The 27,667-nt window shown below is 45.2% G+C and overlaps 1 protein-coding gene across 3 annotated transcripts in view; it reads right to left on the reverse strand.

Annotated features, from left to right (window-relative positions):
• Positions 1 to 27,667, reverse strand: part of PBDC1 (polysaccharide biosynthesis domain containing 1) — a 725,752-nt gene that overhangs the window by 102,202 nt on the left and 595,883 nt on the right. For 2 of the 3 annotated variants that reach the window (XM_044083395.1, XM_044083393.1), the window contains exon 5: positions 10,462 to 10,573. The exons of the other annotated variant lie outside the window; for it this stretch is intronic. In XM_044083395.1, the coding sequence (XP_043939330.1) occupies positions 10,462 to 10,573 (112 nt within the window). The remainder of the gene's footprint in view (positions 1 to 10,461; positions 10,574 to 27,667) is intronic. 3 annotated transcript variants of the gene reach the window in all.

Below are 27,667 nucleotides of genomic sequence, written 5' to 3' on the forward strand. Positions count from 1 at the left end.
TTCCCCTCTACAATCTCCTTCCCTGCTCCTATTGTCAGCAGCAGTGACTTCAGAGCCATTTCCTAGCCCAGAACCTATAAGATCCGCCCTAGTTGGCTTGGAGGCCTCAGTGAATCTGACACGCTCAACACAAAGACTATCAGAGTTGATGGTGTCTTGACACTGTGCCCGCAATGCTGGATCTTTTGCACAGTCTTAGGTTCAGACTATTGTTTTTCATGTCAACAGTCCTTGCATTCATGATCTCAGCTTTGATGCTGATGACGGAGCCACCCTGGTTATTGCTGCTGCTACTCCTTCCCTCAGTGCTTTTGACATCTACCTTGGTAGACAAGTTCGTGTTAAGGTCTTTGCCTCCCATGCATTGACCTCTGGCCAATACTTGCTTGGAATTTACATGTTCTCCCTGTGTCCCTCTGGGGTTCCTCCCACCTCTCAAAAATATGCCGAGTGTTTCCATCTCAAACTCAACAATGAATGGAACTGTGGGCAACAGCAGTGGTAGGGCTAGTCACTTGATGGTGTAAAATATGGCTCTTATGGCTCTAGGTAATTCGGTCATGTTGACTGAAGTCGCGAAATTGGGCATGGGTAGTTGCCAGTGATAAGTGCGTTAAGGACCCTGCCTACTCTGACCTACACAAGGGACCCATGCTAATGGTGGGAGGGGTGTATGTGCCCCTATTAGCCAGTGTGTGCCTGCTGTAAAGCCCAGCCCTTAGTCAATAAGCTACTGGCTGGTGGTGTCTAGATGCCCAGCCTGGGTTACCTGGTTTAGTTCTATTGAGCGAAAGCTGGACGTAAAACCAATCAACCTGCCAAACATGAACAGAGAGTTGCTACACTTAATGCAGGTTCAGTGACAGGATGCAGCTTGGAAGTGGATGACATGATGATACAGGGGAGGCTGGACATCCTACGTATCCAACAGACAAGATGGAAGAGCAGTGCAGCAAAGTTACCTGGCTTGGGAGCCAAAGTCTACTACTCAGGAGGAGGACAGGCTAAAAATGGTATGGGAATTGTGGTGAGAGAGGCTTCAGAAGGCAGTAGTGAGACTCATGGCACTCGGACTCCAGTGTAATGACAAAGCAGTATTTATAATCTCAGCCTAAGCCCTACACCAGGGTTGTGACAGTAAGGAAGAGTGCATTCAGACAGCAGTTAGAGGACTTACTAGATGAAGCAGGAAAACGTGAATTTGTGTCAATAATGGGTGACTCGACTGCACATAACAGTGAAGACAGAAGAGGATAGGATGACTGCTTGTGTCCACATGGATGGGGCAACAGGAGTAAAAGAGGGTCCATACTAGACTTCTGTCTAGAAAATGGTTTGTTAGTAGCCAATACATGTTTCAGAAAGAGAGTGTTACAAGATCACATATAAGAGTGGCTAACATGCAACTCGGGCAGATTTGTACAGAAAAGGCACAGGGGTAGAATCAATGATTACAAAGTCATCCCCAGTGAAACAGTCAGGCCACAGCATAAACCACTGGTTGCCACAATCAGGTGCAAGCAGTGGTCAGAGAAGGCTCCAAGGTCAACATAGACCAGGCTGAAGACCTGTAAGTTGACAGGGGAGAAAGTACAACAGTTCAAGGAACTACTCAGGACTCTAACACCCCTCAGAAGAGGAGGAAATAGGTGGAGCTGAAGAATGGCAATGCCTTAAAACAGCATGTGTGAGGATGACAGAACAGATATGTAGCTGAGTCAGGTATGGAAATAAGATACATAAGGAAAGCTGGTGGCGGACTACTGAAGTCCAGGAAGTCATTAAAAGAAAGGAGGAGTGCAGAAAAAAGTGGGAGATAGAAAAGACCGACCAGGTTAGGAAGGCATACTTGTTGGCTAACAAAGAAGCTAAGAAAGGAGTTGCAGTAGCAAAGAACAAGGCATCAGAGGCACTCTACCAACTTCTGGAAAGTGACTTAGTAGGTGGCAAAGAAACTATATCAGGTTGCAAGGCAAAGACAGAAAAATAAAGAAGACAGTCAGACACCCTTCATAAGGAATGCCAGCAACAGCATGCTCACCAGTCCACAGAATATCAAAGGCAGATGAAAGAAGTACTTCCAGCAGCTTATGAATGAAGGAAACCCCACAGAAGATGTACTGCCCCAACATAGCTTATGATGAGAGAAAAAGAGGAACCCACCCTAGAGAACGTAAGAATAGCACTAAGGAAAATGAAGCCAGGAAAAGCAGCAGGCTCAGAAAAAGTCACAGTGGATATGATAAAGATGCTGGGTGAGACAGGAGAAATGGCTACTGAGGGTGCTCATAGCAGTGTGGAGAGAAAGGCACATCATTATCACAGATTGGAGAATAAGCATACTTGTGCCAATGTACAAGAATAAAGGGGGCATCCACAACTGTGGGCAGCACAGAGCCATCAAACTCCTGTCACACATGAAAGTTCTGGAGAGAGTGATTGATAAACAGATACACACAGGAGTACAAAGTAAGATGGGCAGTTTGGATTCAGATCAGGATGTAGCACAACTGACCTGATGTTTGCAGTGAGACAGATAGTTGAGAAGAAGCTAGAGATGAGGAGAGAGTCCAACTTGGCATTCCTACACTTGTAGAAAGCATTTGACAAGGTCCCAAGAAAGCTGATCTGGGCAGTACTGCAGTGGTTTGAAGGCCCAGAAACATTAGTAGAATTAGTGCAGGCTATGTACAAGGACCCAATGACTCAAGTACAGACAGTGTTCAGTCTGACAGAGGGGCTCACGGTGGGAATGGGTGTGCACAAGGGTTCAGCTCTGAGTCCACTGCTGCTCATACTGGTGATGGGACTACATTACAAACAGATCAACAAAGTTGCTGTATACAGACAATGTGGCATTACAGACAGACTGAGCAAGAACTTCAGCAAAGGATAGGGGAATGGAATGCAAAACTGAAGGTACATGAGGTAAAATTAAGCACGGATAAGACAATGGTAAGGGCAGCAAATTGGGGAAACCAGAAGAAGCTGAGAATTGAGATAGAAGGGAAGATAGTGGAACAGGTTAATAACTTCATGTACCTGGGTGGGACGGTTGAGGAGAAAGGAAGTCTGAATGAAAATGTCAAAGCTGGAATCAGAGAGGCTGCAGCCAACTGACAGTCTCAAGAGCAGTGAATGGCAGAAAAATGTCAAAGGAGCTGAAAAGTAAGGTGTAGAAGACAGTGGCATGACCAGTACTATTGTGTGGCACAGAAACCTGGGCAGTAAAGGCAGAGTAAATGAGGAAGTTAGAGGTTATGGAAATGAAGTGCCTGAGAATAGTAGTAGGCTGCACACTGAGACAGACAAAGAAATGAGGACATAACAGTAGAAGCTAAAGTAGCTCCAATTGCAGAAAATATCAAACAGAACAGACTACAGTGGTTTGGACATGTGCAGAAAAGCAGAAGGCAATCTGGTGAAGATTTGGGACAGAGAGGAAGAAGGTAAGAGGAAACAAGGATGTCTAGCAAAGAGGTGGATGGATTGTGAAAGAGATCTGTGACAGTCAGGCATGAGTGTGGCACTGTATTGAAGTGATGATGACAGTTAACATGATACTCTGAGCCCATACAGAAAATGGGAAAAAAGGGGGTTGATGATGATTACTTGGTGGAGACTGATACAGTACCAGTTTGGAGGTCTCTGGTACCAACAAACTTGGGGTTATCTTACAACGGTCATTGAGAAGAAGATGGATTCCTCACCACAAAAGGCTGCAGATGCTTCGTTGACACAGACATCTCCTGGACATCCTTCAATCTATCCCTCAAGCCCTTGCTATCTTTCCCAGGGGCAGAGTAGGCCTGAAGGATTTATCCAGCCTTCTGAGAAGACTTATACAGGGGATTCATATGACTCCCCACTGGATCCTCCCAAAAAATAAACCTGATAAAGGAGGCACATAGACTCTGCACCCCCCCCCCAGAAATCCATTATGACACCAATATGAATGAAAATGAGGACTCCACACATTCCTCCCTAGAAGATCTCACATTTGACGAGATATTGGATTCAATGTACCAGACAGGATCTTGGCCCTTCGACCCCTTATGTTTGAAGCCTTCAGGTCTGGCCATTCTACCTCCTTGGTGGCAGGAACCAGATACTACTAAAGCTGTTCTTTCTGAAGACGTTATTCAAAATTCTCTGTCCTCTAAAGGACAAGAATCCTTGGAGAAAGGGCCCCTGGTGGACTGCATTATTGTAGTAGCAGCCATCAAGAAAGAGCTGTCTGATTATATCCTGCTGTTCATCCTCCCAACAGAGAGTCTCAGCCAACAGTTTGAGTGAGGAAGCATGCTTACTCCTTGGAAACAGAATGGGGTCATTTGAGTAATAATTTAATGTCCTCAGGGTAACTGAGACATAGCCAAACATGCATTGGAATCTTTAAGGAAGCTGAACACTCCAGATTCTAGGGAAAAGGCCTGAATCTCAGGTGGCCACAATGTTATTTCCAATCTTTCTCCGTAAGAAATTTGCACAATTACAACTGACGGGGCAGTGAGAAGAGCAGTAGCAAGCATAACCATGAGGTTTCATGCCTGGCTTTCACTCTGATTTTTTGGACAAGTTTAAGGCATTCTTTATAAATGCATTCTCATATTCTTGTTAATTATATACACTAAAGCTGAGACTGCAATACCTCAGAGTAAAAGAAAACGACTGTTCATGATTAGCAGTATCGGAATTTCAAACAACACCTGCTAGTCTTTGAGGTACCTCACTTCTTGGACTGCAGGAGTTTCCCTTATCCTCAGTTTATGGAGTGGGTTAGAAAGTACAGTTTTGTACCTACCATAAATGTAGATGTTCGAGGATCCACATTGCTGCAGTCCTAACTATTGGGTAGTCCGCTGTCCAGTCGGCCCGAATACCAAAGTATAAGGCTGACGTTGGTCAACTGGCGCAGGGTACTAATGCGCATGACCGACGCCATATCCTCAGTCTTTTCTTGCCCCAGATGTCAGAAGACCCTAAAAAGACAAGGCCCAATATACCTGCACCAAAAATATGTACAATATATACAAAAATATCAGCATATAACCTCCCTACACAACCACCCGTAAACACAGAGGGGAAGGAGGGTAAATTGGACTGCAGCAATGTGGATCCTCGAACATCTACATTTATGGTAGGTACAAAACTGTACTATGTTCTTCATTCCACATTGCTGCAGTCCTAACTATTGGGTAGAATCCCAAAGCAGAGGTAAGGGAGGCTGGCAAATCATAAAGAAGCAGGAGCTGACAACATGCCTTGCAAAATAGCTGTGGCAAAACCAGCCCTAGACTTAGAGTAGAGAGGAAGGTGATAATGCTTAGAGAAAGTATGCACTGAACTCCAAGTAGCTGCCTCCAAAATATCCTTAGTTGCCACCCCTTAGAAATGCTGTTGAAGTGGCAGTAGCCCTAGTGGAATGAGGCCTAATCCCAGCTGGAATCTCCTTGCCATGATGGGAATAACAAAATGCAATGCAAAACCCAATCCACCTAGAAATAGTTTGTTTTGACACAGGCTTGCCCTGAACTCAAAGCAAAAGAAACAAACAACTGCTGAGACTGCCTAAAATCCTTAGTCCTGCTTAAATAATAACGCAATTGCCTGTGTACATCTAAAGTGTGCAAAATCTTTTCCCCTTTATTTTGGGGTCTGCATAAAAAGTAGGCAAATGAATAGTTTGGTTTAAAGCCACACTAGAAACCACCTTAGGCATAAAAGAAGGATTAGTACGTAATGATACCCTATCCTTATGGAAAATCAAAAGGGCTCTACTGCCATAAGGGCCTGCAACTCAGACACCCTTCTTGCAGAAGTAATAGCCAACAGAAAAGCAGTCTTCCATGACAAGTATTTCAATTCAGCAGTAGCTGCAGGCTCAAAAGGTTGTAGAGTAAGTTTTTCCAACACAAAATTGAGATCCCAAGCAGGAGTAGGAGCTCTACGTGGGGTCTTATATTCTTTGCCCCTCTAAGAAACTGCTTGAACAAAGGATGCGAAAACAATGGTGGGTCACAATCATAGTGAGCTGAAATTGCTGCAGCATGAATCTTAATGGAAGAGAAGGACAAACCTTTGTCCAATAACTCAGTAAGATATTGAAGAGCCACACTCAAATTAGGCTCAGAAATCTCCAAATTCTTTGCTGTACTCCAAAATAAAAATCTCATACATTTTTCTACACTTTCCTTGTACTAGGTCTTCTAGCTTCCATAATCACATTTAAAACTTGTTGAGGAAGTTGAGACCTGCTGTGTTTCAACACAGAATATGCCAGGCTGTTCGATGAAGAGAGTGGAGCTTGACATTGAGCAGATGACCGTCCTTCTGAGATAACAGATGTGGAATCAAAGGTAAAGGCCATGGAGGCTTCCTTACCAGACTCCTTAGTAGTGGGTACCAGTGTTGCGAGGCCAATCTGGAGCTATTAAAATCATCCTTGGCTTGTCTTGTCTGACCTTTAAGAGCACCTTTGGAAGAAGAGGCAGAGGTGGAAAGGCATACACATGAAGATTTTTCCAACTGAAAGAAAGAGCATCCACTTTCCAAGCTGTGTGATGAAACCCCTTTGTGCAAAACTTTGGCAGCTGGTGGTTTAGTGGAGAAGCGAACAGATCTATGTCTGGAGTTCCCCATGACACTGTCAATTTCTGAAATACATGAGGATCCAGTTTCCACTGGGATCCATGATTTGTCTGCTTAACACATCTGCTAAGGAGTTCTGTGCTCGGCAGAAACCTTGCCTGAAGAGTTAGTTGCAAGCTGAGCAGTCTCCCATAAAATCATTGCTTGCCTGCATAGAGGATAAGAATGTGTTCCCCTTGTTTGTTGATGTACCACATGACAGTTGTGTTGTCTGTTAGAATCAACACCTGCCCTGGAAGAAGTAACTCCTTGAAAGCCATTAATGCAAACTGGACTGCTAACATCTCCTTCATGTTGATATGTAGATGCCGTAGTCTGGCAGGCCACTTGTCTTGTATCCACTTTCCATTTAGATGAGCTCCCCAAGCAATGTCCGAGGCATCTGTCGTTAAAATCTGACTCGCCTCTGGCCGGGTCACAGAGAGTCCCTTGTTTAGGTGACATTCCTGAGCCCACCACAAAAATTCTTTTTGAAGGCAAGGTATTATTTGAATGACAGTGTCCAAATCCTGGCAGTGCTGTGTCCATACATTTTGAGATACCATTGCAGCTTCCTCATATGCAGTTTGGCATTGGGAAGCACCAGAATACAAGATGCCATGAACCCTAATGCTTGAAGGACTGTCCTTGCAGTCAGCACGGACTGATGAGATAGTTGATGGAAGTAAAGGGATAGACTCTTTTGTTTGTCCGGGGTTAAAAGGCCATCTGGGCTGCTGTATTCAGTCTCACACCCAGAAAGCACATGTCTTGAGAGGGTACTAGACTGGACTTTATTTCGTTCACAGAATACCCTAGGCATCTTAGCACTGCTATAACATATTCCAGATGCTGTAGAAGGTCTTCCTTTTCTTGAGCCAGAATCAGGCAATCGTCCAAGTAAGGATAGATTTGAATTCCTTGTAGCCTGAAGTAAGCTATCACTGGAGCCAGAACCTTTGTGAATACTCTGGGCAGTAGATAAGCCAAAGGGCAATGCAGAGAACTGATAATGAGAATTTCCAGCTCGCAGATACTTCCTGCAACTTAGTCTTATAGGCACATGAAGGTAAGCTTCCTTGAGATCTAAAGTTACCATCCAGTGATCTTTGCCCAGCAGAGGTAAAAGCTGTTGTAACGTCAACATCTTGAACTTTGGAATGTCCAGATAAGTGTTGAGGATAGATAAATCCAAAATTGGTCTCCACGTGTTCCCCTTCTTTGGTACTAGGAACAGGCGAGAATAAAATCCTAGGCCCCTTTCTGAGGACTGGCTGAATGGCCCCTATTTGGAGTAACAGAGAAATTTGCTTGTGAGCCTCTGTCCTTTGTGGGGGAGGAACGTCTGGAATGCCTTGGAAAGGGGCAATGTATGGAAATAAAACCTGTAACCGTGGTGAATGATATCCAACACCCATCTGTCTTGAGTAATTAAATCCCAATTTTCTTTGAAAAGAGACAGTCTTCCTCCCAAAGGAGCTGCCAGGCGAGAATCTACTGGCAGCTGAAAAGGCAGGTCATTGGGTCTGTTTAAGGACTGACCCCTGCCCTCACCAGAAGTCTGAGCAGGTGAACTCCTGTTCTAGGCCTAAAAGAACCTTGAGCTCTGCCCCTACCACGTCTAGACCTACCCCTAGACTGGGAATCATAAGCAGGATATGTCCATCCCTTAGTAGGCCAATTTCTACTAAACGTGGCTGCACCTGCAAAAATCTTTAACAGTTTGCATAGACTTAGCTTTGTCCTCCATTTTCTTTAAAACTGCTTCCACAGGTGAACCAAACAACACATCAGACTGTAAAGGAGCATCCAAAATCCTTGTCTTAACATGCTCAGCTAAATTCTGATCCCTCAACCAGGCATGCCTGCGAAGAACAGAACTAGTGGCAGCCACCCTCGAGGAGGCCTGTACAGCATCAAAACCACATTGCAAAGAATGCTTACCCACTTGTTCAGACACATGAACTAAATCCAGCAACTCTTTACACTCAATACCTTAGCATCCACCTTAGATTTCAATTGTGAAAGGAGATAATTTTGATATTTTAGCATGTGAAACTGACAATTCAATGCCCTCACGGCTAAAGTGGAAGAAGTATACACTTTCTTTCCCCATCTATCCAAAGCCCTTGCCTCTTTATCAGTGGGAACAGGGTTTTTAACAACAGAGGCCTTAACACCTTTAGGTCCCTGAGAAACAGTTTCCGGGTCTGCCCTAGGACTCTTAAAAGATACTTATGAGCTTCAGGCACCCTATAGTACCTATCAGGTTTAACAGGAGCAGGAGGCAAAGAATCAGGATTCAGGGAAGCCTCTGCAAAAACATCTTCCACCACATTCAACACAGGAGGTATAGCTAAGGGCCTATGCTGGGGTAAAACAAGAATTCCCTAAGCCTTTTCCTGGAATCAGAGTAATCCTGGCCTTCCCATTTAAAGTGCTCCCTCATGGAATGCAGAGTCTCTGAAAATGAGAAATCCTCAGGAGGAGAAGCTGTAGGAGTGGAATCATCCACATCAGAATCAGAATAAGGAGGATACTCTTGCAAATCTTCCAGAAGACTCAGAAGCCTCTGAACACTGTTCAAAACTCTCAAGCTCAGGTTCCACCCTAGGCCTCTTATCAGGAGGGGGCATAGAACCTCTAATCATAGTAATCAAATCTTCTGCCATTTTAAGCATATGTTTCTTAGGCACAGAACCTGAAGTGCTAGGAGAAGCCCCCACTGAAGCTAAACTTGGCCTACCTCTCAAAGAAGTTTTGGAAACAGAAGGAGAGGCTCTAACTACCTTGGGAAGAGAGGGAAGAATAGTTACCTGAGAAGCCCCTTCAGCCTGGCCTACCTCCTGAGAAGGCACATCCTGTAACAGTAAAGTCTCTGCCTGAGACTCCAAAGAAATTCCTGGCAAAACCTCTGGCTCCAATGAGCCTTCTAAAGAACCGACGTCCGGGACTGCCGGTTCATCAACCCTAGGCTTTGCTGTTTTGTCGGAGCATCCACGGCATTTTATAATTGCAACGCTTCCCAAACACTAACCTGGCACAGTCTAACCTTCTCTTAATAGTGCGTTTGTTAAATCTAGCACAAGAGCGGCATCCAACAACGCAGGCCCTAAACAAGGTATACACAAGGTATGGTAATCCCTATGAGGTATCTGTTTCCCACAAGAAATACAGTTATTCACTTTTCTGACATCCGGTTAAATACTGAGGCAAGAAAACCAAAATGTTGCCAACTTTGATTCGGTCTGAAACTCCGACTTCAGAAAATTTCAGAAAAACTGCTTCTGCATCGGACCATGCGGCAAAAGACTGAGGATATGGGTCATGCGCATTAGTACCCTGCCTGATATTGACTGGACAGCGGACTACCCAATAGTTAGGACTGCAGCAATGTGGAATGAAGAACATCTAGAATGGACAGAGTATGGCTGCATGTTCAATTGCCCCAAGATATGAACTGTAATGTATAAATCTGTGACACAGCATCATACCCAAACTGTCTCTGTGCACAAGAGACGTGAGGGTACAATGCTCTATTAATATACCACATCACAGACTGGATGTCAGAATGGATCAGGAGAGGCCCGCCCAAGATTCTGAATGTACTACCACAGCATCTATCCTCAGGTAATGCTACGGACAAAGCAGCAGGAAGTGTAGGCCTAAGCAGACACTGTGGGGATCATCTACTACCTTAGACTTCAATGAAATGGCATAGTCTTTTCCACTACTACCAGTTAAACATTCAAACTACTAAGCAGTTTGTCTTAAATTTAGAGATTTAGGAGGGATTATTTACTTATTTCTTAAGAAATGTGAAGTCATTACCAAATATTGTGTTTTCCTCTGTATAATCTTTGGTGCAGTCCAAACGTAATAGTGTACCATAGTTGAAATCATCCACCACTCCATCAAACTTCATACAAAATGGCCGCCATCTCTAGGAAGAAAAGGCTCTTATTACTCAAAACATGCTATGGAATGACACACTGAAAAAAAAGAAGTTATGTACTCACCATAATGTCCCATCTGAGTAGTAGTTCTTCATTTATCTTCAACCTGAGTGTTCCTGGATCCATATCGGATCAGACTTGGCTGCATATACAGCATCTGATCCAAGCTCAAAGCTCTTCCCCTACCCATAACGTCCTGTCTCCATCCTCCCTTCAGATCAAGTTTGCTGCCCAATCCAGAACCATCACCCAACCCAAGACAGACTTGTCCGTACGAAAAATCAACAAGGATAAGGATAAGAGGCACCCTTACGGTGACAACCTCCATTACTCTTAGGAGACACCAATACTTCATACAAGGTCAGGGAAGGAGGGAGGGATGGTTGAAGACAAATGAACTATTCAGATGGAACGTTATGGTGAGTATACAACTTCTTTATCTGAAGTAGTAGTCTTTATTTGGTCTTCAACCTGTGGGACAGAGTCCCCAGCTACTAGACATCTGGGAGGCCCTCATGGAAGGATATTCCAGGACATGCCAGAGCCAAAGGATGCCCTGCTCCTGGAAACAATATCCAATTTATAATGTAATATGAAGGTATGGGATGAGGACCAAGTGGCCGCAGAACAAATGTCATCTAATGAAATTCTGGACCAAAAAGCTGCTGATGTGGCCAAAGACCTGGTGGAATGTGTTTTCACCTGATGTGGTGGGGAAATCCCCCTGGCTGAATATGCCCAAATGATACATTGAGAAATCCAATGGGCGATGGTAACTTTAGAGATTGGTTTCTCTAAAAAAATTTGGAGTGAGAAATGAACACTTGGTCAGATTTACAAAAGGTTTTTGTCCTGTGCAAGTAGAAAGGTAACTGCCTGTGCATGTCTAGTAAATGCAATTTGTATTCTCCTTTGTTTTGAAAATTTGGAAAGAAGACCGGGAGGTTGATTACCTGTGTAATATTGGCTTCTGAAGCTACTTTAGGTAGAAAAGATGGATTAGTACGCAGAGACACCTTGTCCTTATGAAAAACCATATAAGGGGCTTTGATCGACAGAGCTTGAAGTTCCGAAACTCTCCTGGCGGAAGTAATGGCAATCAGAAAAGCAGTCTTCCAGGACAGAACTGGAAGCTGCAGGTTGAAAGCGAGGTGAGATTAAGGCCTGAAGTACTACGGTAAGATGCCATGGTGGCATACGGTCCCTTTACCGTGGGTCGAATTAGAAAGGTACCTTTTGAGGAAGGCCTTACAAAGCTTTGAAGATGTTAAGGAAGCCATATTATCCCCCACATAATTAGAGATTGCAGCAAGTTGAACTTTGACTGTAGAAAAACTGGTACCTTGTTGAAAAATTCCAGTTAAAATTTCCAACACTGCCAAAACTGGAACTGTGAAAGGATCTAATGCACTCTGAGATACCCAGAGAGAAAAACGTTTCCATTTGCTGGAGTACACTTTTCTGGTGGAAGACTTATGAGCAGTCACCAAAATTCTTTTGACTGGAGAGGATAATCTGGGAGTCCTGACTATTATGGGAACTGGAGCAGCCAAGCAGTGAGCTTTAGACTGTCCAGGTCTGGATGGTGAATCCCTGAGGGATGAGATCTGGAACCGGATCCAACGTCCATGGTGGAGCCACCAGATGAGACCTCAGAGGTGGAAATCACACTTGGCGAGGCCAGAATGGGGTAATGAGGATAACTAAGCTCCCCAAGCTTGTGAGATTTCTGAAGAAATTTTGATATTAAGGGAACAGGAGGATAAGCATACAGAAGACCCGGGGGGGCCAAGCATGAATCAGAGCATCTCTGGAGGCTTCCCACTGAGGGGATTCAGAGCGAAAAACACGCTGCATTTTGCATTGGAGGGACAGAGAGACAGATTGCAGCAAGGCTGACCCTATTTGTGAAAGATCCGTTCTGCTACTTAAGGATTCAGAGACCACGCATGAGGCATCAGAAGAGATCTGCTGAGCCTGTCCGCTAGAATGTTGGACCTCCCCAGAATGTGCATTGCCAACAGAAAACAGCGGTGGAGTTCGCCCATTCCCATACTCTCATGGCCTCACAGCATAGGGGATATGATCTGGTTTCCCCCTTGTTTGCTGGATGTAGCAGACCACCAATATACTGTCCATCTGGATAGCAATTATTCCTAAAGGAAGATGGGCATGGACAGCCTGCAATGCTAGAAGTACTGTCCTCATCTCCAGGATGTTGATATGCAAATTGGTCTTGTAGGGGGACCATGTGCCTTGAACTGTCCTTCCCGAGCAGTGCCCCCCCACCCCAGTTGGGAGGCGTCCATAGTCGCCATGGGAAATGGTGGGAGAAAGGTCCGAGGAATGAATCCACCACCGAACAGAGTCCCTGAACACTCGAGATATTTGGACAGGGTGAGTTAATGGAAGATTTAACAAGGACCAGTGTACTGAAAAGGGTCCACTGAAGAATCCGCATGTGAAGACGTGCCAAGGGCAAGAGACTGATTGTGGCAGTCATGGCCCCAATGCCCTTAATACTGTTTCCGCTGTCAGAGACTGAGTTTAAAGAATGTAAAGAACATGTAGCTTCAAACTGCGTATTCTGTCTGGAGTAAGAACCACTCTGATTAGAATTGTGTCTAATCGCGCCCCAATGAAGTCTAAAGTTTGGACTGGAGTCAGAGATGATTTGTTGAGATTGATGGAAATGCTTAACCTCTGGGCTAGAAGAAGAAAATAATCCCTCGCTTGACAAAGTTGATGCCTGGAAGGGACAGTAAGGAGCAAATCGTACAGGTAGGGAAATACCTGAATGCCCTGGATTCTCAGGTGTGCCGCTACTACTGACATCACTTTGGTAAACACGCTGGGGGCTGTGGTGAGACCAAAGGGGAATGCTCTGAACTGATAATGACGGGCTCCTAGCTAGAAGCAGAGAAACCTCCGGGAGCGTCTGTCCATCTTGATACGATAGTATGCATCTTGGAGGTCACTCAAGCACATCCAATCATTCGCCTGCAGGAAGGGCAAGATAGATTGAAGGGTGACCATCCAGAATTTCACACTGGCCAGAGACAGGTTCAAGGTTGATAGATCAAAAATGGGTCTTGGGTCCCCCATTTTCTTTGGCACCAAAAAGAACTAGGAATAAATACCTGACCCAGAATGGTCTAGGGGGATGGGCTGGATGACTCGCTTTCTCAGCAGCTTTCCGATTTCCAGTACTGCATCCTCCCTGTTTGCGGATGGAATGTCCGGAAGGTGCTTGGGTGGTGGATGTGGCACGAGGAAGGGGACTGAATAGCCTCTGGATATATTTCGCAACACCCAACGATCTTTTATGAAGGACTCCCACTCCGTTAGGTGCAAAGAAAGTTGGCCCCCAACTGCCTCCAGAGACGAGCAGTCAGACAACCCTTCAGGGCTGCTGAGCGGGTTTGTTAGAGAAAGGTTCGAGAGTCCCATAATTTCTTGGACCCCCTCTGCCTCTACAATGACATCTAACAAATCCCCCTCTGCTCCGAGGGGAAGGTGAGGCCTGAGTGTCCTGAGGAAAATTCTGGTATTTCTGAAACCACATTTTCTTGGTGTCCCGCTGATGTCTAGAGAAGGATTGTTGAGAGGCCGAGAAGCAGATCCTGACAGCAGATGGTCTCTCCCCGGCCATCTCATTCTGAACTAAAGTCTAACATACAGACTTCCCAAACAGGGAAGAACAGTCGTACGGGGGACTGGTAAATGATGTCTTGAAAGGTTCTGAAAACTGACACAGCCAGAGCCAGGTGTGCAGCCTGATGGCAATGCCTGTACCATCTGCCCCAGCGGCTCCTTCAGTTGCATGGGAGAGGTGTTGCATAGAGGTGTTCACCACTGATTTTAGAATGGCCATACAAGCAGAAGAAATCTTCTTGTCCTCTACTGACGTGGACTCCGGGGTCGACTCCGCGATCTCATTAACTAGGTCTCCCTGCAGCCAAATCACGTGCCATGTAATTCAGCACCTGAGCAGAGAAGGTTGGTGAAGCATACACCAGCTTCCCAAAACGGTCCATCACCCTTGCCTCTCGGTCAGGAGGGCAGACTGTAGAGCTCTCCTGAGTGAGCTTCTTTTTAGTGGCAGCTGCCACCACCATGGCAACAATGGGGGATCCCTTATTCCAATATAATCTGTCTGAGGGGGGCTCAAGACCTTATCTGGACATTTGGGAATGGGCTCCACTGTGTCCGGTTCCTTCCATGCCCGAGATGTAATGAGATGCACTAAGGGATCTGCGGGAGGGGATACCCAGGAAGTAGAGGGTCCTGTGCCAAATGCCATGAGGAACACCGATTCGCCAGAGGTAGGTTTTTGGGCAGACCACCCCCTTGTTGCTGAAGGAGTTCCATGATGTTTCCAAAGGAGACATCTTCGAGGGGGGGTGACTGAGGGAACCTTCCCCTTCCTCCAAATTGGCGTCTTCAGTGAGGGACTCTGGTGTGGAGTCTAAAGTGCCTTCTTTTGCACGTATGTTTGCGAGGAATCTCCTCAGTGGGGGTCTCTGGGAAGGACTCGTCGTCTTGCTGTTCCCAAGTGGGAGCATCCTGAGGTAAAGTGGCGACAGGCTGTCCCTGAGATGGCAGAATGGCCAAAACTGCACCAGAAACAGAGGGAGTCTGGGCGGAGTCTGAAGATGAGATGGTCAAAGGTCTCACGAAATCAAGAAAACCCTCTCCACCACATCGAAAGCCGAAGGGGAACAGACATCCTGAGAAAGGATAGGAGCAGTCACTCTCTGATCCAACGGGGGAGTCAGAGCCTAACCTCCAGGTGCCAAGATACCAAGGGGAAGGCTCTGCGCCAACACACACAGAGCTGACACCAACCCTTTGGATCCTACGCCGAGGCTACAGCTCTGAGAGCTTGTCGGATCCGAGCCAGTTGATCTGACCTGCTCAAGGTCATGGCCAGCATCAAAGTACAAGGTACCACTGGCGCCGGCCCCTCAACACCAAGAGCCCTCGGATCCAAGGGTCCAAAACCGAAGGCCGGATCAGAGAAAGAGTAAGCGGGGGTGAAAAAGGACTGCACGCTCCCAGCTATGGAGGGAGAGGGGGCAGGCAAGACTGCCATCTGTATCTGGGTGCTGATGAATTTTCACATCATCCTGTAAATATCTGCTTCGCTAAGGCTATGGGTGGAGATGGAGGAAGAGGCAACCGACACTGGCCTGGAGGGGCAGTGAGAAGCCTGAGCCAGCAACCAAATCCAGAGCTCCTCCGGTTTTGGGGGAAGACAGAAGGGAATGGAGCCAGGGAGACTCCAGCCTTGGAGCCAGTCTAACCTTTGGTGGTGGGCAGGCCGAAGCCGTGCGATCTGGGGATCGCTTCATAGGCCTATCCCTTTTTAGATGCTTTGTCTCCATCCCCAGACCTCTTAGGGGGAGTTTAAGTCCCAGAGGCTGGGGAGGGGGTAGGGGCAGAAGCCGGAGGCACAGGGACTGGAGTCCTCTAAGAGGGAAGAAGGCCCTTAAGTACAGGCAAGACAAGCTCATTCTAAAGTGCCCGAGGATTAAACCCAGCACAGATGGAGCAGGAGGTTTTCAGATGGGCTGCCCCAAGACACACTACAAAGAGTGTGACCATCGGGTGGGCAGAGCTTATGGCCACACACTGTACATTTTCTGAAGCTGGGTTTGGGAGTATCAGACATGTCCCAACCTCAGACCCAGCACACTCTCAATCATACAGACCACACATACAAGGAGTTTTTTTTTTTTTTAATTTACCGACGGGAAATGCAAACGGGAGGTAGAAGGTAGAGAAAGGCAGGTAGAGAGACAGAGAGATTTACACCAAAAACAGCACTTATCACAAACTTTTATTGCAGAGAGCTCAGATCACGATGCAGTCATGTAGCGCAGCAAACGAGAGCTGAAGGGAGGAAGGAGACTGGAGCATTATGGGAAAGGGGAGGAGCTTTGAGCTTAGATAAGATGCTGGATATGCGGCAGAGTCAGATCCAGGAACCCACAGGTTGAATACCAAATGAAGACAACTGCTTCAGATCAGAAGTTTATGTGGTAACTCACATGAACACACATTTTTAAATAAAGTAGGAAGAATTTTAAACTTGCAGCTGTTTATAAAATTATATGCATCATATAACAGATATGTGAAACATAACAGCAAAACGGTACATTTTGGATAAGTATACAGTCAGTGATAGCATCTACTAGTGATGTATTTTTACATACCCATATGGAAAAGTTTATGATACACAGTTGCCAGAATTGTGCTCACAGCTCATTACTCAATCTGAGCCACCCTAAAAGGGGGGGAAAATTGCTGCTTGGCTTGGGAATTCAGTAGTTCTTGATTCCAAACTGTAGGTGCTGTTATGCAGCTGATCAAATGAAGAAATCAGCTTTTATATTTTATGTATGTATTTATAAAATCTGCAAGGAAAACTGAACAGTCAAAACCATACTTTCCTCGTGTTAGGGATATCCCTGATTTTGGCAAAAATGTTTGCTCTGCCCCTACTAAACGTGTGGATTTTTTGCAAAACTAGTGCATTAGTTGCAGACTTCTTTTACTTCAGAAAATGCACATTGTACATGTTAATTCATGCCCTCTTATTCTGTCAGTGCTACCAAAATGTTAAAAGTGACCCTGATATGGGGTCTTTGTCATGTACTCGAAGTAAGTGCTTGATACTTATGAATCAAACTGCTACTTACTTGTGCATCAAATGTGGTCTCTCTCACAAAAGAAAATTAGTGTAGGTCACCTACACCTCACATTTAATCAAATATTTTCCCTCACAGTCTTCAAAAGCTCACCAGCTGATATTTTTTCCTTCAACGCTAACTCTGACCTGCAATGGGACAATACACTGCAGTCAACTATTACATATATAAACTTCAGTTTCCACCAAAGTTGCCAAATAATTAAAAAAAATGCAGAAAGCATCACACCTTGGCAACTATGAAAACTTTACTAAATAAAAAGAACTTGGAGCTTTGGCAAACCACTTTCAAGAGTACCATCATCATAAAACTTAGTTCGCTCATTAAATATTTTAACTATTATCTGTTAGACCAATGACAAAAATATCAGTCAAGAACAAGGTTTGTCTTTTTTGACTGGTAAAATGTGACTGAGCAGAGCCCATTTTCAGCAAAGGCCCAGGGGGAAAAGCTCAACCACAGTACATTTACAATTGACAACTGAATTTCAGACAGTCCTCAGGAAAGACAATACATTTCTCATGAAACAACAAACAATTACAAGACAGGTATATACAGTAAAGTATTTACATCGACAGTTATAAGTCTATACAGTTGTTCCAGCTGTAATATTTTGCAGAAGTAGAAGGATTGATACTGCAGAAGGGCAGCATTATTGTAAAGTAGTTTAGTGTTCTTTCATTTCAGTAAAGAAGGTCTGCAAGGAGTTCAATATACGTTATGAAGTCAGTTATAAAATTAGGTAGGAAGGGAGATTTTAGTACTGTACATGTTATGGACAAGAATTTACCAACACCCCAGTGCTATTAGGAGTATGAGTACAAGTAAAGTACAGTTTTGTGCCTACCATAAATGTAGATGTTTGAGTGTATACCCTGCTGCAGTCATCACACTTGGGTTATCCTGTCGTCAGGCAGTCCCCGCAGTCTGCCTGAATTCCAAAGTCTTGGTCTGGCGTCAGCTGCTGTCGCTTCTTCCCTGACGTCAGTGCGCCAGGGGTATACAAGAGGCATCCAACGCCATTTTCTTCAGTTTTTCTTGCCCCAGATGTCAGGTGCCTCCCCAAAAGGTGGTCAGTAGATAGTACCAATAATAAAAGTTTAGCACAAACAAAACATCCCTCCAGCTATAAACAAATACACCACAAAGGTTGTATCAGATTTTAAGGTATTGAAAGGTTTTAGTTAGGTCAGAGGGGATGGAGGGAGGGTAAGCTGGACTGCAGCAGGGTATACACTCGAACATCTACATTTATGGTAGGTACAAAACTGTACTATGTTCATCATGTTACCCTGCTGCAGTCATCACGCTTGGGTAGAATCCCAAAGCTAAGGATGGGAGGTGGAGTCAAACAAGTGTGTCGGTCCTTATCTTTGCATTTTTTAGACAAAACTGGAGTCGGAGTATCCGACGACATAATATAGTTAAATTTTTTGCCAAAATAGTGCTGGGCGAACTCCGCCCGACGCTTAATGGTGCGTTTGTTGAATGTAGCACAAAAACGACAGACCGAGACGTCGTGGTCTGGGCCTAAGCAAGGAATGCAGAGGGAATGAAAATCCTTATGCGGTATTTGCTTCCCACATGAAATACAATTATTAACTTTGTCTGACATCGGTCTGAGGCAAGAAAAGTTTCCCCAACGGGGTACTTAGCTTTCAAGAAGACTTAGGTTGCAAAATTTTCGTAATTTCAGGAGCTGGCCGACCGGCACTTGCGAACTGCTTCTGCTTCGGGCACTGCGCGGCAAGAAAGACTGAAGAAAATGGCGTCGGCTGGTTCTTTTATACCCCTGTCGCACTGACGTCAGGGAAGAGGCGACGACAACTGACGCCGGACCTAGACTTTGGAATTCTGCCGACCGAGGACCCACCTGATGGCAGGAGAACCCATCTGTTATGACTGCAGCTGTATGCACAATGAACATCTGGTCAACATAAGGAAAGTACAGTTGTGTACACTTACCATAAATGTAGATGTTAGAGTGTATTCACTGTTGCAGTCATAAAACAACCTGGAGTAATTCCGCCAAAAGAAACCAGTAACCAGATATCCATTCAGGGCTCAGGGCAGAGCTACAGCACTGTTCTTGTGGATTTGTGGTAAAATGCAAACAAATGTTCTAAGCTTCAGTTGTGCAGAAGTTTAATTACTGTAACAACCTTACAACTAATAATTCCTTTGGATTAATGACTGGATTGAGGAAGATGGATGCTTCTGTCAGGTATACAAGATGAATGGTTTTAAAGTATTTCTGATGAAGTCTATGGTTTTATGGACGAAAACGTGTGGTATTTGCAGCGTTAAATAGTTTTCTGCGCTAACTTTGCTGGGTGCGATCTCTGCTTTTTTCACCTTGATATCTGGTTATTGTTGCAGTCATCACCCTCTTCTCTCATCCATTGCTGAAGCAATTCCCCAGAGGGGTCGAAAACGTTAGACCACCTAGGCGAGCCCTTACCCCAGCCTGGGACCTTAACTTTGCATTGGAAAAGCTCACTCTGCCTCCCTTTGAGCCAGCTGCAAATGCAGAGCTGAAATTCCTTTCTTGGAAAACAGCCTTCCTTCTAGCCATCACTTCAGCAAGAAGAGTGTCTGAATTACAGGCCCTCATGGCAGTGGAGCCTTTCAGCATCTTTCATGCGGACAGGGTGTCCCTCAGGACCAATCCTTCCTTTATGCCCAAGGTGGTATCCAGTGTGGCCCTTAATCAGTCCATTCATTTGCCAACCTTCTTTTCTAATCCACAGAACAAAGGGGAACGAATACTGCACTCTTTGGACGTGCACAGACAACTTAGATTTTACTTGGACAGGACTAAACCTCTCAGGAAATCTGAACAGCTGCTGGTTGCATTTGCTGCTGGGGCAGAGGGGAAGGCCATTTCTAAGCAAACCATTTCTAAGTGGATAGGCCATTCATTCATTTCTGCTATAAGCACCAAGGAAAACCTACCCCACTGGGGATAAGACCTCATTCCACCAGGGCTGCATCTACCTCTACAGCCTTTTTTCAGAGGTGTCCCTACCAGGGACATCCTAGAAGCTGCTACCTGGAGTTCTGTACATACCTTCACCAAGCATTACCACTTACCAATTTTTTCTAAATCCAGAGCTGGCTTTGCCACCGCAATCTTGCAGGGCCTTATAGCTGGTCCTAATGCTATATAGGTTCATAGGTTTATACTAGGCTATCTGCCCTAAGGCATTCATAAGCCTCGCCCAAAGTTATGTGGCTTACGCCACCCCTTATGTTAGAAATAATGTGCCCATTAGTTTGTTGTGCCTCTGTCCAGCAGTGACACAGAGATGATTCCCGGGGTAAACCTACGATCTCCCATCCACCGGTCAAGATTTCTCTTGAACAGAGCCAGCGAGGTGCTCTGCCTCACATGGACCGGGATTCTATTCCACAGCATGGGGAGTCTCTGGGTGATAAATCTATCCCTCCAGCACGTCCTATTTATATCCGTGCTAAGGTTTAAGTCACTTGCTCTAGTGGTTCTGGTGGATTTGGATTTTTTGAGGTGGAGCATGTCCATTAATTCCGGGTTGGTCATGGCCTTGTATGTCAGGCACAGGTCACCTCTGAGCAGATGGTATGCAACTGAATAGAGTTGGAGTTTCTTCAGTCTGGCAGTATATGACAGGTTTTGGAGTCCCTTTATCCTTTTGGTGAGGAACTTTTGGGGTCTCTCCAATTGCTGCAGGTGTCGGGTGAGATACATCCCGAATGGGGCATTGTACTCGATCATTGGTCTGATAAGTGAAGAGTACAGGGGAACAATGACCTCACTTGATCTGGATGTGAATCCCTTCATAATCAGATGGGCAATGTAGAAGGTCTTTCGAACCACTTTAGCAACGTGAGTGTCAAACGAGAGGCCACTGTCAACCTGGGTACCCAGGTCCCTGATAACCTCTTCTGTGCTTAGTGGGTTGCCACCTATATGGTAGCTTGGGGTTACCTTGTTTTTCCCGAAGGGTATGACTATACACTTTTTTGCGTTTAACTTCAGGCCATGGCTCTGGCACCAGCTATCAGTTTCCGTGAGACCCCTCTGAAGGATGTCTGTGTCCGATGTACTATCCACTATGGCACCCAGTTTGCAGTCATCCGCAAACTTTGTCAGCCATAGTCCTCCTAGGTTTGCCTGTACTTCTGAGAAGTAGATGCCAAACAATAGGGGGCCAAGGACTGAGCCCTGTGGGACACCACTTGTAACCGGCATGGAGTCTGACATGGCTCCAGCAACTCTAACCCTGTGGGTTCTGTCCTTTAGCCAGTTTGCAACCCATCTTGTGACATATGGGTTTACATTTAAGCTGGTAAGTTTCTCTATGATACCCGAGTGGGGTATTGTCTCGAAAGCTTTTGCAAGGTCAAGGTAGGCTGTATGGACTGCCTTTCCCTCATCAATGGCCTTGGTAACTGTTTCGAAGAAGTCGACCAAGTTCAAAACGCAAGATCTGCCCTTGACAAAGCCAAACTGGGTTGGGTCCAAGGTCTGCAAGTCTCCTATGTCCTTGTTTATGAGTTCCATTATGATCCTCTCCATAGCTTTGCAGACCAGGCTTGTTAAGCTTATGGGACGGTAATTACCAGGGTCCGTAGAGGCACCGCCTTTGTGGAGTGGGACCACAGTTGCCGTACGCCACTCCTTGGGCACATATCCTGTGGTAAGGCTAAGATTAAACAGCTGCCTTATGTGCGGGTTTAGTTCTTCATTGAGTTCATGTAGCACACAGCCGGGGACACCATCCGGTCCCATTGATGCTGTGTTTTTAGCTTTAGAGAGAGCAGCTTTCACCTGCGCATTTGAGATGTCTGGGAGGCTACACTCTGTTGGGATATTTATCTCTCCTTTTGGGGGTGAAGTTTGCGCTGAACCTGTCTGCCAGTATGTTGGCAATGTCTGTGGGTTCAGTGATTTTTGTATCATTTTGGACTAATTCTGAGCATATCTGGGAGTTTCCACCCAGGTTTCTGACATAGCTGGAGAAGACCTTATGATTGTCTTTTGAATCTATGGCAATTCTTTTCTCAAAGTTGGCCTTGGATGATTTTATGAGGGATCGTAGTTTCTTGCTAGTACTGATCAAACATGCCTTCCCTTTTTGGGATTTTGCTCTATCATGTAATAGCTTTCTCCTCTTATTGTAAAGTTTGTTTATGGCTGGGGTCCACCAGACTGGACGTTTGCCCTTGGTGGAAAGAGTCTTGGTTTTATTTGGGATTGCCTGATCCATGCAGTCCTGAAGGTGTTCATAGAAGGCATTTGTAAGGGCTTCCGCAGCTTGGGTTGTGGTTTCCATTGGCTCGGGGGCCTTGAAGGATCCCACACCTGTCTTGAGTAGTGTGAAGTTTGCTTTAGAGAAGTTCTTCACTGTGGTCTTTTTTGTTTGGGGTGGGGGCGGGATGTGGATTTCCAGTGAGATTAGTTTATGATCTGATCTCACCAAAGAGGGATATACTTCCGGTGTGGAGCATTTTGTCCCCATGTTTGTGATGATGAGATCTAGTATAGTTTCTCCTTTTGTGGGGATGGTGACTAGTTGTTCCATGGCATTTGAATTTATGAACTCCAGGAACCTTTGGGCTAGAAAGTTGGGGCTTGAGTAATGTTCCCAGTCTATATTCGGGTAGTTGAAGTCACCCAATATGATGGTGTTTGGTGATACATTTATACCCTCCAGTGTCTTCAGGAAGGCTGTGTGGGTTTCCTAAGTTTGAGAGGGTGGCCTGTAGCATGCTACAAATTGTAGAGCAGTTTTGCCTATGGTTAATTGCACCTGGATGGTTTCCGATGCTTCATGCGTAGCCACCAACCTGGAGGTGTGGGTATCCTTGATGAATATGGATACACCCCCTCCTTTTGTGGTATGGTCCGGGTTTTGGGGGCGGAACGCATGATATGAGGTAAAACCTGATAGTGCCGGGGTGCTCTCAGGAGCCTTGAACCAGGTTTCAGTCACAGCACAGACATCGATGTTCTCCATACTGAGAAGGGACTCGAGTGCGTGCATTTTGAGATTTAGACTTCTGGCATTGAGCAGCATTACCCTTAGTTTCTTCCCGTTTTTGTTTTCTAGGGTGGTAGGTTTAGAATTTGAGCCTTGCCTAAAAAAGACACTATGGGGGTGGCAAGAGCCTTAGCCAATATCCGGAATCCCAGGGGTGACAGATGCAAGCCGTCCCTTGTGAAGCAGCGTGGCTTGTCAAGCATGTCATCCCAAGCACACAGACACTGGATCCCCTTTGAACGACACCAGAAATTAAGCCAATTGTTAAAGCTGATCATCTTGTCACTATATTGTGGCATCATTCGTGGTGAAGGAAGGATACTGCTCAAGGTCAGGGTCATACCTGCCTGGGCTACATAATCAGAGAGCTCCTCTATGTATCTTTTCATGTAGTCCAGGGAGGTACGTCTCAGGTCGTTCACACCAGCATGGACAATGACTGTTTCATACTTGTACTTGCCGTGGAGTGACCTGAGTGCTTGTGTTATGTGGCGGATTCTAGCGCCCGATAGGCAGCTTACCGTGACCTTCTCCTTGTTCAGCCTGGTGAGTGGGACGTCAGTGTGTCTGACTATGGAGTCACCTATGACAAGTATGTTTGGTGTTGTATTTGGCCTTAAGGGCAGTGACTGCTTTGCACACTGATTTTGTTTTTTATGTGTTGTTTGTGTGGTGTCTTGAGTTTGCAGTTGCTTGGGTGTCTGCTTTGGAGGCCTTTGCTGTTTAGGTAAAGTTTTACTCAGAGCCTCCGAGTATGTCTTAGTGTGTTTATGTGTTTGATTCAGTGGTGTGGTTGAGTTATGAGAGACTTGTATTGTGGTGTGTGTAGTTGCCTTCTCCTCCTGCCTGGTCTTGCCAGTCCTGAGTTGAGAGAGCTCAGCCTCCAGTTTGGCTAAATAGCTGCATCTCTCGCAAGTGTTAGTGTTTTGTGGGAGGAGGAGAGGGTTGTCCGTGTACATGAGGCAATTGTAACATTGCCTCAGAATTCCCAGATTCACCAACTGGGCAGGAGAGGACGCCAGCATCTGACCCTTCGACATGCTAGAAAGAATTATGAGTTGGTATGAGACAGAAAAGTAGAGGGCTTAGCAGGGAAGTGGGCACTCCTGGGGGGTTTTGCAAGTGAGGGATTTGTATAATATAGGAGTGCTTGACCTGCAAAGAAAATGCTTATAAGACAAGGGATATGCTTTTAAGACAAGTGCTGAGCTTTTTGAGAAGAAAAAGCAATTAGGAACAAGTGCTGTGCTTTTTAGTGAAGGTGTAAACTGTTTAGGTTCCTAACAGAGCAGTTCTAAGGGAAAAATGGAAGAACAGAATTGCCTCCTCCCATCCTTAGCTTTGGGAATCTACCCAAATGTGATGACTGCAACAGTGAAACACGAAGAACATAGTACAGTTGTGTACGCTTACCATAAATGTTGATGTCCGAGTGTATTCACTGTTGCAGTCCTGGTTACCCTCCCTCCAGCCTCCTGACTTCTATTGACTATACCTCTGTTCTTGTTTACTATGCTTAAAGCTTTCTGGTATATTTGCTTTTTGTTGGAGGTGTAACCTTGTATATAAACTGCTTCCCATTATGGGGGCACCTGACATCTGGGGCAAGAAAAAATGATAAAATGGCGTTGACTGCATGCTTTATACCCCTGACTATCTGACGTCATGGAAGATGAGACAGCAACCGACACAGGACCCAAGACTTTGATAATCAGGTCGACTGAGGGCTACCTGCAAGCAGATAACCCAAATGTGATGACTGCAACAGTGAAGCATGAAGAATATCTAGGCCTACTACTGTACTGATACGTACATGTACTTTACTTTCTTGTACAGCTTTTATTAGAGAATGTCATACAAAATCGTACATAAAAACACAGTAAAATCATACATACATTATCATTCAGAATCAATACATTTACTGTTTTCTCATGGTTTAATTATTCTTTCTGAAAAAAAAAAAAACAGTCAGTCTTGGTCTGTTTCTTATTCTTATTACAAAGGGAGAAAGCATTCTCAACGCTGGCTACACCACTCAGCATATCTGGGCATTTTTCCACAGCAAATGACTTCAACTGCATTATCAGATGCCTGACATCCTCTTCTTTTGGAGTCTATGCAATTTCTGTGTCATCCTCACTTGCATCTTCCACTTCATCAGCTGCTTCATGCACTTTTATGCTGGTCTGTACTTCGGTCAATATCTCTTGGAAAATTGCTTCTGGGTCAGGTTCATTACAGGTTACCACCTCATCATCCATTGCAGCAAAACCTTCAAAATCTACTCCTTCGAATTTTGCCACAGGAGATGGACTGTCTGATGGGGCCAAAACATTGTGCTCTTGGGTTGTGACAAATCCAGCTTTCTTGAAACACGTCTGTATCATTTCTGGCTGAATTTTATTCCAAGCAGAACTGATCCAGACAACCTCATTCAGAACATTAACTGATGCAGCAGATTAAGTTGCTTCAACAGGCAGACTACAGGTCTGTATTTCAGTAATGACCCACTGCAGGAGCTGAGTTCGGTAGTGCATTTTAAATGTTTTGATGCCTTGGTCAAGAGTTTGGATTTTTGAGGTCGTGTTTGGAGACAGAAATTTCAGTGTCATGTTTGTGAGATGATTCACTTGTAGGTAGCCAGGATAGTTGTCTACTGTCAGTAGAATAGACCATTTATTCTTCATTTCTTGGTCAATACCCCTTACCCACTCCTCAAATAGGGCACCAGTCATCCACGTGCATTTGTTTGATCTCCAAGTGACGGTGAGATCTTTGGGCTTCAGGTTCTTGAATGTGCGTGGCTTTGATTTACCAATCACCAAGGGCTTTAGTTTCTCACGGTTGAGCTAGTGCAAAACAGAACTGTGAAACATTCTTTGAAAGTTTTCCATTCTTGCATTTGTCACCTCTCATAACAAGGCTCCTGTCAGGCATCACCTTGAAAGAGTCCGCATTTGTCAGTGATAAAGATGTCATCATCTTTGAAGCCTCTGGCGAAGTCTAGGAACTTTTTGATGAACTCTTCCACAACGTCTACTGGAACTTCATTGGATTCACCACACAAAAAGTACAGTTTTGTACCTACCATAAATGTAGATGTCCGATAGACATGCAACTGCAGTCATAACATGTGGGTTGTCCTGCCTCAGGCAGCCCTCGGTCGGCTGGATTCCAAAGTCTGGGTCCGGCGGCTGATGTCGCATTTCTCTCCGACGTCAGAGCGGCTGGAGTACATAAGCATCAGCCGACGCCATTTTCTTCAGTGTTTCTTGCCCCAGATGCCAGGTGCCCTCCAAGGAAGGCTGTAATCAATTGGAAGACAAAAACAGGATTCCAAACAAATACATGAGCAATAAAACAAATACACCATAACAGATATCCCCAGCTAAGAGTAACAGGGATAGGAGTGGACCCTAGGCATAGAGGGGTATGGAGGGAGGAAAAAATCCGACTGCAGTTGCATGTCTATCGGACATCTACATTTATGGTAGGTACAAAACTGTACTATGTCCTTCAAGAATGCAACTGCAGTCATAACATGTGGGTAGAATACCATAGCTTAGCTGGGGGAGGAGGAATGCTCTAGGAACGAGATGGTGTGGCAATCAAACCCTGCAGGACTGCCGAAGCAAAGCCTGCTCTGGATCTGGAGTATAGAGGGAGATTGTAGTGCTTGGAGAATGTATGCACGGAGCTCCATGTAGCAGCTTCTAGAATGTCCTTGGTAGGCACCCCTCTTAAGAATGCTGTAGAGGTGGCTGTAGCTCTGGTGGAATGTGGTCTGACATTGGCTGGAACAGTCTTTCCATGAAAGGAATAACAGAATCTGATGCAATGTCCAATCCATTTAGAAATAGTCTGTTTTGAAATTGCTTTTCCTTGGACTGCAGGGGCGTAAGCTACAAAAAGTTGTTCAGACTTCCTACTGGCCTTGGTTCTGTCCAGGTATCGAAGTTGTCTGTGAATGTCCAAGGTATGCAACAGTCTTTCCCCCTTATTCTCAGGATTGGGGAAGAAAGCAGGCAGATGAATGGCTTGATTTAAAGAAACCCTAGATACCACCTTTGGCATAAAAGTAGGGTTGGTCCTTAATGAAACCCTGTCTCTATGAAAAATAATAAAGGGTGGTATTGCCATTAGGGCCTGTAGCTCTGAAACCATTCTTGCTGAGGTAATTGCCAACAGGAAAGCTGTCTTCCATGAGAGAAATTGCAAGTCAACTGAAGCTGCTGGCTCAAATGGAGGTAGAGTCAGTTTTTCCAAGACAACATTGAGGTCCCAGGCTGGCACTGGGGCCTTTCTTGGTGGCTTAATGTTCTTGATTCCCCTGAGGAATTGTCCT

Source organism: Protopterus annectens, chromosome 9.part0, assembly GCF_019279795.1.
Source record: "Protopterus annectens isolate FY-2018-M chromosome 9.part0, PAN1.0, whole genome shotgun sequence".
Classification (NCBI taxonomy): Eukaryota; Metazoa; Chordata; order Ceratodontiformes; family Protopteridae; genus Protopterus; species Protopterus annectens.